Source organism: Dermacentor andersoni, chromosome 11 (assembly GCF_023375885.2).
Source record: "Dermacentor andersoni chromosome 11, qqDerAnde1_hic_scaffold, whole genome shotgun sequence".
NCBI lineage: Eukaryota > Metazoa > Arthropoda > Arachnida > Ixodida > Ixodidae > Dermacentor > Dermacentor andersoni.
Window position 1 is genome coordinate 53814988 of NC_092824.1, and position 9796 is coordinate 53824783.

General features: G+C 48.3%; 1 protein-coding gene across 1 annotated transcript; it reads left to right on the forward strand.

Annotated features, from left to right (window-relative positions):
- Nucleotides 1-1403: 1403 nt before the first annotated feature.
- LOC129381716 (uncharacterized) lies at nt 1404-9132 on the forward strand. Its single transcript, XM_055064783.1, has 2 exons — nt 1404-1701; nt 6964-9132. Exons 1-2 carry the CDS (start codon nt 1564-1566, stop codon nt 7261-7263), a joined length of 438 nt encoding a protein of 145 aa, XP_054920758.1. The 5' UTR covers nt 1404-1563; the 3' UTR covers nt 7264-9132.
- Nucleotides 9133-9796: the final 664 nt, after the last annotated feature.

Sequence of the window (9796 nt, forward strand, 5' to 3'; positions counted from 1 at the left end):
CAAATTGTAGCCTGTGAGTTATCAGGGCACATGCACATGAACAAGATATGCGCCATCACACTTGGGGTAAAGATGCACTGTTGTTCCACTTACCTTTTTAAGGAAACGCCGTTTTATGCTTTGAAACGCAAAGGTAACTGGGATGCCCGTGTAGTCTTTCGCCACCTTCGGGAATTAACATCTCGAAACTGGCGTCATTCTCAAAATTCGTTGCAATTCCTTGCGAGCCGACCCGCTACAATTCGTGAGTTGCAACACGCGCCGTAAGATATATAATTTCAACGGCGAATTAGCGAATTCTCGCCACTTATTCCATTACGCATTTCGATTTCTCGCGCAAGTAATAATGTCCGCCTCTTTGAGTAGTCCAGCCCAGTGACTAGGCACGCTCTCTCCCAGAGGCGATTTTTGTTCTTTAAGTTCTGTACGTTCTTAAAAAAAAGAAAACACCCGGTAGAATAGCCCGCCGATGGTTTTGGTGGCCTATACACAACCACCCGACATCTGCATGCCTGGCACGTCGCAGGTGATGGCAGTGCAGGCGTTCCTACAGGGCGGAGTGCTGTTCCTCATGGCCATGTCCAGGCAGGTCGTGCTGCTGGCACCGGCCAGCTTTGGTTTGGGTTGGATGAGCAGCACGCTGGAGATGCTGTCCGTGCCCGTCCTGCAGCGGTTCCTCGCGCCGGACGCCGTGGAACAGCAGCTGAGCATCTGCCGAGCTTCATCGGGCATCGCGTGCCTGGTCGGGCCACTCCTTGTCAGTGAGTGTCTTTCACCGCGTAATTAACCTATGGAGTATGCACTTAAAAAGACCGGGACGCAGCGTTCCGTACGACGTACGAATCGTCTGAAAGATCGCTGATCCGTCGCTTGGAACTCTTCGGAACCTGTTCGGAACCCAGAAACCACGCCTAGAAATATCTATAAGGCCCCCCTTTAGAGATGCGAGTCCGAACTCGTAGACGCGCTGGTACCAGGCCGGGGGACATCTTCTAGACATTAAGAAAGCCGTTGGGTTTCCGGCGTCACCGGCATTCGAACCCAGTACCCTCCCGTATACGAGGCGATTACTTTACTGTTTCACCACCGTTGCGGTAAGTTAGAAATCAGCGCCCCCGCGTCGTGTGCTTCCCTTAACCTTAGCACCGTTCTCGCCCTGTTTGCAAAATTACGAGCTCTAAAGAGGTTGCGCTACGGATCGTACAGGTAATCGCATCGCAGGTTTTCGCCGAAACAAAGTGAACGGCACTTCAAAATAAACACGGGAACGTGTGCGACCGCGTGTATACCAATTGCCAAGCGTTTCCATATCTCAACCCTCACCAGAAGCTTTTTTTCCGCGCCTTACTTTTCTATTATGAAGCACCCCGACTATGTTCCCGACGACCGGTCGTGATACGAGACTAAGTTCCAACGCGGTGCGACTTCCCGCAGGCGTCGCTCCAGTCGCTCGGGCTTTACGTCACTTCCGGCGCATCGCGGACACCAAATGACAAAGTTGCGCGCGTTGCCCTGGATTCCGCAGCGCTGTTCCGCGACGACGGCCCGCAGTCCTACGCGGTCATGTTCGTCATCTCCGGGGGCCTCTCGTTGCTGGCCGGCGCGCTGTGGCTGCCAGGCGTCAAGCAGGAGATGGACGAGGCCTACGGCAAGGCGGGCCACGGGAAGGCGGCAGACGCAGCAGGCACAGCGGCGGCATACGTACGTGCGGGACACGTAGACCAAGTCGCCTTTGCACGTCCGATAGGCCCTCCAAGGTTTCCTAACATTTCGAGCCATTGTTTGGTTCGGGTAGTAGGTCTTAATTACGCCCGATCGGCCCTCTCCACCCGCTCCTCGCCATACTGGCTTCCAAACTCTCCGCACGCTCGGCGGCTAGAAATTACCGCTTGCCTATCGCGTGGCGAGGGCCCATTTCCTATGCGCCTTTTCTTTGTTACAGCGAGACTGTTAGCCTCTAGTTGGTCGGGATTTTTCGCGGTGTCGTCCTCACGAAAAAAAAAAAATAATACCTTCGGCGATTGAAGCGAGAAGTGCATACATTATTTGGTATCACGCATACACCATACACCACAGCATTCCTATCAATAAACAACATGCACAAAACGAGCATCCGAACCATATAATTTATGATAAGGCACTCCTGCTAAGCGTGCGAAGCACGTAGCGCTCCTCGCATGCGTTTCCCGGTAAAGATTGCTGCTACACGAGCTGCCGCGGCGACGGCAGCTTGCGACGTGAGGATTGACGTCACTAGCCTTTCATATATTAAAGAACCAGCCTAGCAACTGATTTCATTGTCGTTGCGACACCGGACACCGCTATGGGCAGGCAACGCATAGTTAGGACTCTCGAGGAGCAGCGTGAATGCGAGGAGCGGCAAAGGAAAAAGAAACGCCAATACGACCACCGGCGGCGTGCCTGCCGCTGGTCGTAGTGCCCTGAAATTCCAGCACAGCGGAAGTCCACACGTCCACACTCTCCTGTGGCTGAATAATGCGCCGGGGAGGAACTGAGCAATAAAGCATTGCATGCCCGCCCCCAGCAGTCATAGTGGTGTCTTTCAACAGCTTCGCTGGACTCCATTTACTTTCGCAGGGCCGGGACGGCGAGCCAATTTTCATTTTTATAGGCTCCGAAATTGTCACGAGACGCTATCTCGTATTCCTTCTTTTTTTTTTCCTTCCTCCGTGTTCACACGACTGAGAGTAACAGGGGTACTACTCTGGACAGTACCACATGTATTCCGGCATGTTGGCGCTTCGTGCCAATCAGAGAAAGCGTAGCCGCCATTTGAGCCAATAAGAGATGACAAGATGGCAAATAAGACGGAATGGTCGGATATTAGACAGAGTCCAAAATATATTGCCCGGCGGGGCGTCCGTGGAGCCTGATTTTTTTTTTCTGGTATTGCAGGCTCTCTGTGTTTGCTCAGTGATGCAGACATTAAACTAAATAAACTAAAGAAACTGACTTGTGCATTCGCTTTAAGGCTAAATGAGACTTTCTTTATTGGTTTTGTTTTTGTGTGCAACGTGGTAAAACATCTCATATAAGGCACAGTTATGTATAGGCTAGGCCACCTCAGTGGCGGCGTCTAGAAAACACCGCTGTCGAAAAACGGCATACCTTCGGCAAATATTGCGTTAGAGATTAATTATGCATACTTGATGAGACTTAAGGCTGGTGATTTATGTGTACCTGTTCAACCTCTGCTCAAGCAATCAACGCTGTCGGAAAGACTGCAAGAAGCACGAAGAAAATTCAATTAATATTCGAGATAACTTATTACAACGCTTAGAAATATGGAATGAGATAAAAAAAACTTTACCACTACATAAAAGGTAACTACGTTGGTACTACTGCACTTTTAGATGGTTTGACAGATGCTGACGCGTTAACAACCATGAATGAATATGTTTTTAAGTGAACTACTGCATAGAAACAACTCCTGTTGCATCAGATACTCATGAGGCAGAAACATTGCGTCTCTTAACCACTGTCAATCAATTCTCATGACCACTGCCACTGCTTATGAAATTAAAGGACAGCTCGTTGGTAATAACCATGATGTCGTCTCTGCCCGTGTGGATGGGATAAAAGCCGTTGTGGTCACATTACACCTCTCCGTTATGTTGAGCCACTTATCTTGCACATTCGTTGAGGCATTCGGCATAAACTCGTGTAAGGGCCGCACATATTTTTTTTCACAACTTTCACAAGCTGCGGCCCTTGCACGGGACCAAACCTTTTGGTCAAAACGGTGCTCGCGCAGCCGGCGACTTGTGCACACCCAGGATCTTGTGCCCACCTTGGCTCTAGCAGTTTAGTAGCGGCACGGGAAAGTACGCAGAGCGCGAAAATATTCGCCGACGCGCCCGAAGCATCGGGGCACCGAACGCGATTGCTTCTCCGTTGAAATATCCTCCCAAAAAATTTTGGCCTGCCAAGTTGGGGGTGCGGCCCTTACACGAGTCTACACGGTATTGAACACTGTGCTAGAAACTGGCACGTTCCTTTCGGGTTTAGAAAATAAGAAAGAAAGGAGTTTCAGCCGAGGATGAAGCATTCAAAATGATAGCAAAGTTTAGCTTTGCGCTCCAGCTCCTCGAACGGTGTTTTAACAATGCGCGCAGGCTACGGGAAAGCCACGCGGCACGCTAGGAAACTGCTGCTGCGTAGCGAGAACGGCGGCTTGTCATGTGACAGGCGTATCACAACGCTGCAGTGGCGAGAGAAGGTTGACGAACGGTGTGAGATGATAACGTGGGGTTGGTGTAAATGACATATTTAGCATGTACAGGGATACTACGAGACTGTAGTGCTCCTGCATATGCTCCCAAAGAGAGCGAAATTGTGCAGAGGTCCTCCATTTCGTTCCAAAGCTACGTGGTAAAGCCACTCCTCGTGCGCGCAGGAGCCTAACTAGCATGGCGACCGAAGCGCACATGCGCTGTTCCATTTTTGTCATTTAATTCGTGTCATGTCATACATGACATGTATGCGCCACTAGGTAGCTTGGACCACTAGGTGTGTGCTTGTGGTCGCGCCCGTTATCCATGCCATACCGTGAATACACGTCGCGCATGCGCATAATTCGTGACGTCATGTCACGTGACTCATCATCTTTCGCTCGCCATGCGGAATCATTACGTGTAATTCGTGTCATGTCGTGCATGTTACGGAAGCGGCGGTCTGCAATGTTGACAGCACTGAAGGAAACGAAAAAAGTCGGCGTCGCGCCCATTAAGTTCGCTTCTCCGCAGCGCGGCACAACTTTTTACGTAATGTCGGACCACGAGATGACAGAGGCGCAACTCTGCTCCATTTGGGAGCATACACACCACGAGAGACCAAGCATGGAATTATGTACTCGGCATCGTAGCTCCACCCGCAGTTCTCTATATTTGTGCTCATGTCCTTTGCTTTTTTTTCCTTTTGCCGTGCATCAAAGCTCGGACTACTCAAATCGCCTTTGTAAATATACTGTGACTCGTTAACGTATAGGTTCCAGTCCATGCTGTGCAATAACTATTTAGAACCTTGCTCAATGAACAACTCATTGCCCTACACTCCATGGCCTAAATAAATATTTTTAGTTCCGGTCCCTGCTTTCGAAATGCACTCTTCTTCCATCTGTAATGCGCACTTCAGTGTCATTATTCTTGCAAACATATTCATCACTACTTTCATTACTTATATGGCACACAGCCGCCGTATAGCTTCTGCGGCAACTTACATATTGCTTCGGAAATCAAATCCTACTTTTGCTTTCCTTGTCTCACTATCTACGTTGCGCTAACGTCAGCAAAACGTCACGGAATAATAAGCCTGCCCAAACCGCCACCCACGCAATCTATACTTTCAGACTCGCGTCCACGGCAGGGCGAGAACCGCGCGCGGCATAACCGTGACGCGAAAATCCCACTGACCCGTGTGATGCAGCAGTCAGGTGATCACACCACCTGACGTCCTTCATTCTCTTCAAAACGTATCGAGGAAGCGCGCGCTTTTCGAATCACATGTCCATTTGACATGTGGCAGTGCATCGACATCAGCAGCAGAAGCCACCGTGGTCCGCGCGCCATGTTCGTTTCGCCGGCTGTTCGTTTCGCAGGCTGCCGTAAGACAACAAAAGAAATATAAACATACTCAACTCCAGTTGACATATATATGTAATGCAAAGCATTATATAAACGTCACTACGCATGTTTGTCGTTGCTGCGATGCACAGTGACCAAAGTTAGCGTCAAAAACGTTAGACGCCAACACAGCAGTACATACATATCAGTGGCGCATGCCCAAGTTGGTGTCAAAGGGGTTCGTTGAAAAGCGTCACATACTCACTCAGTGACACATACTCAGTGGCCCCAGGCGTTTATAACTAGTGGCATATACCCAGCGGCACATATATTATAGAGAGCTTTAGAATAGGGGCCCCAAACGTTTTGTGGCCCCAAAGAAACAGCGTCGAAGCCACTGCGCATGCGCGAGACGCAAACTGCGTTTGGGTTTTGCGTCGGGAACGCTATTTCACCGATTTAACGGGAGCCCAAATAGCGGCCCCAAAAGCTTTACGTCAGCAAACATGGCGGCACCCATCGAAGCGATGGCTCTAACCTAGCACCAAACTGGGTTCGATTCGTGGTAACGCGTGAAGTTCGCAAGCTAGGAGAAGTAACTGCGGTTATCGCTTTCTTTCAACTAGAGTGCGTTGTGAAGATTGATTCATTAAACGGCGCTGATTCCGAATTCGGTAGCGGATTTTATGGCTCGTAGGCCTAACACGGCTAAGCTTGGCTGGTGAAGGCACGTAAAGTTGGTTTGCTCAAAACTAAGCGCAACTAATTGTTTGCTGCTTACAGAATAACATCTAAATTGTAATTAAACGCGAATGCAGGCAAGTCAACATTACTATTCCTATCATAAAATGGTGTACTTTATTTAATTATGACGCCGTAGTGGCGCTGTGAGCTCAAGACGCTGTCCGCAAACGCAATGCCCTATTCTAAATCTCTTCACTCCTGCGTGCCCCGACGCTAACACCAGCAAAGCTCTTTGGGGCCCCAAACTATTAGGGCCCCTATTCTAAAGCTATGTGTCCCCAGGGTCCCCAGGGGTTACAAGCCTATGCCACGTACCCGGTGGCCCCAGTAGCACATATTGCACTGCGCTACGTTCCGCATCGGCCCACAAAAACGGTCAGATACGCGAAATAAATCCGATGAACGCGGACGACGAGGCTTCGCACTAAAAATGGTTCTCGGACCCAATCGAGTGGTTTCGAGCCGCGAGCTCCCGTAGCTTTTTTTTTTTTAAACAATGCCGGCGTTCACGGCATCCCAAATCGGAGCGCGCGTCCTTTTTTTTTTTTTTCGCTAGGGTGGATGTGTCTTTACGTGATTCGTTTCCTTGTAAACAATCCAGGAGAGTTAATAGCCGACTCTGGATATTTGTCTGCAGCCGGTCCTGGCAGAAGCCAGACAGGCCACAACTGAGTCAGGCGCTGCGAAACCAGAAGAAGCAAAGCCAGCAGCTGCCGAGCAAGGCCCCGCAGTGGACTTGACGCCTGCCGCCGCTGAAGACACCGCGGCCGCTGCGACAGCGGACGATGCCAAACCGGGGCCCCCCAAGGGCGCGGTTCAAACTCTCGAGGCACAGGAACAACCTTCGGCGCCTGTTTCGAACGGCGCCCCGGGAGGTCTCTTTCTCTCCCGTGTTCCTGACCCGTCTTCCTCACGCTTAACCACGCTGCTTGACTAATGATGCATTATAACTTGCTGAGAGGTAACGTCGTCTGCAACAGAACTGCTAGTGTAACAGCTATGAGGTTCAGCTTATCACCAGAGAACTTTAGCTCGTCCGTAAATAAATATTAGAGAGCTTTAGTTTGTGCGTAAACTTGTTATAGTGTGTGCTGATTACTGGGTCACAGAATAAAAAACCAACTTCATCGTAGCCGTGGACGACAGTAGAAGAGCTGGTAGTGACATCAAGTGGCATTTTGTCCAGTGCGATTCAAAAGTATTTTGCGTCGCGTCAGTGCTTTTCTCGTCGAATGAAAATATCGAAGTATTGCAAGTTAACGGTTATCATCACACAGACAATTTTTTGTACCAGCATGCAGTTAAACGTAAGTAGTGTACGTGAGTCGCTGCAGCATTACCATTGCGTGCCGTCTGGTTAGAAATTGCGTCGACAGGTGTCGTTACCAGCGTTGTTGCTGACGTGTACGTCTGTCGTAAACTGGTATTCTGCAAACGGCAATACGTTTACAAACCACTAAAACTTCCTACTGTTCTTCGCAGAAATATAGGGTTACCTGTTACGCTTGCGTAAACGATGACATTAGAGGCACCATCGTCTGGTGCAGGGTTTCACCATGTATGGGGACACAGAGCTACTGCTGCTATGACCAACCGTACATATTCCTTCTAGCTGCCGTTGCAGAGAGTTGGAAGACACAGTCAACAAACATTGCGTCGTCTGTTTCCGTTTCTATTTTTTTTTTTCGTCAGACGAACGTTCACTTGACAAAAGCACCTCTAATGCGTTGTGCTTGAACAAAGCATGACAAGATGTCGAAACCAGCATTGCTACTGGCAACTGCGGTTGCGCAGTTACCCGATATTCCGTAAACGGTAGAATGATTACAGGCAAGATAAGAATATCTCAATCAATCGATCTATGTGGTTTTCATTGCAGCGTCTGTACATAAAGAACGTGACGGCAAGAACAAAAAGCTGCTAAATAGCAGCTTGACATGGTTCTTGCCCCTATCTCTTGGCAGCCAAAAACACACATATAAATACATTGCATAAGTACTCATGTTTTAGTTCGCATATATACCAATTTGTCATAACTAAAGCAAGTAGAAAACCAGAACAGTAAGAGTACAAAGAAGAAAAAAACACATCGAAAAATATACGTCAATTACGAAATACCCACAAATACCCACCTATCCTTAAGCAGAATGATGTTTCAACTTTGCGTCTTGCATAAAGTTTACTACGATCATTCCTTACGTAACGACATCATCACGATGCCGGCTTACCAGTTATCTGTATCGATCATCAATACAAAGTTGGATACATTCGACGTAGCGCTAACGCTAGCTTTGTTCAATTACAATTCTGTCCCGTACATCGCAACGCAGGAATTGTCGACCCGTAGAAATGGCGACGATAACAAACTAGTCAATTTAGACGCGCACTCATGAAAGCCCTCATGAATGTTCTTGTAGATTTGTATTGTGCCTTATAATATAAATAGCTGCGGACCTTTGTCGGAGTAATTTTTTAACCTGTGATTGTATTCTTTAAATGCTCCTATTCCTATACTTAGAGTATTGTATACTTGGCTATTATTGTATATAGCCTACCTTACATTCGCTAGCCTGTATCAGCACTCCTGTCTATATTGCTTCGACAAATGAGGGTCCTTGAGATAAATAAGAGAAACATGCCCCGAGCATATATTTTAATACATAGGCTCGAACAAAACAAAAGGCAGCTTCGTACCAACTATGTCTTGGGAGTGAACAATGCGCAGTGATAGCTTCAACTGCTAAACGATTTGTAGGTTTATGTATTGCAGTCTTAAAAACAACAATGTAGAATCACTATAATCTACCGCGGCTTCCGTCCTCTCGAACTTTTTTTTTTGCGCTTTTGCGAACGGGCACAAGATCAGCGCCGGCTAACACTCCCAACGCCACATCTAGTACACATACGCAAATAACCAATGATGTTAACAGCAGCAGAGGCCCACCACGGTAGCACACTGGTAAAACAGCGCACGCGTATAATGCGGAAGCTGCGGGGTTCGACTCCCACGCACCCGTGCCAAGTGCTCTTTTCGTCGACTTTCGTTTCCCTTTTTACTTATTTTACGCTCACAAACGTAGCAGTCGTTTTTCTCTGCGCTTTCTCTGACTCCGTTGTCTTTTTGCTTGATGTGGCTGTCACTGTCGACTTTTATTGTTCTTCAAGCTTTCCAGAGATATCGTTGTTCTCTGCTTGTTCGAGCGATATCTCTGGTATGACAGTATGAAGGTGATCGGGGCGGTTGTTTGGTTATTTGTTTGTTTCGTTGGGTTTTTTTGTATGCTTGTTGCTTGGTAGTTGCTTATGTTGTTTGCTCGAATGCATCTTTAGGAGAGGGCCATTTTGGCCTGTTGATTCAACAGCGACGTACTGAACGATGAGTACGAACAGGACTACGAGAAGGCGACTTCGCGAGCGCTTTTTTTTTTTTCCTACTGTCAACAGGTGGTTTCACTGGAGGAGCGGAAACA

Bases quoted from the DNA above. Each gene is read 5' to 3' on its own strand.
- LOC129381716 (XM_055064783.1), top strand. From the start codon at position 1,564: ATGTTCGTCATCTCCGGGGGCCTCTCGTTGCTGGCCGGCGCGCTGTGG. The intron at 1,702-6,963 runs GTACGTGCGGGA...ATTTGTCTGCAG, and splicing joins CAGGCACAGCGGCGGCATAC to CCGGTCCTGGCAGAAGCCAG.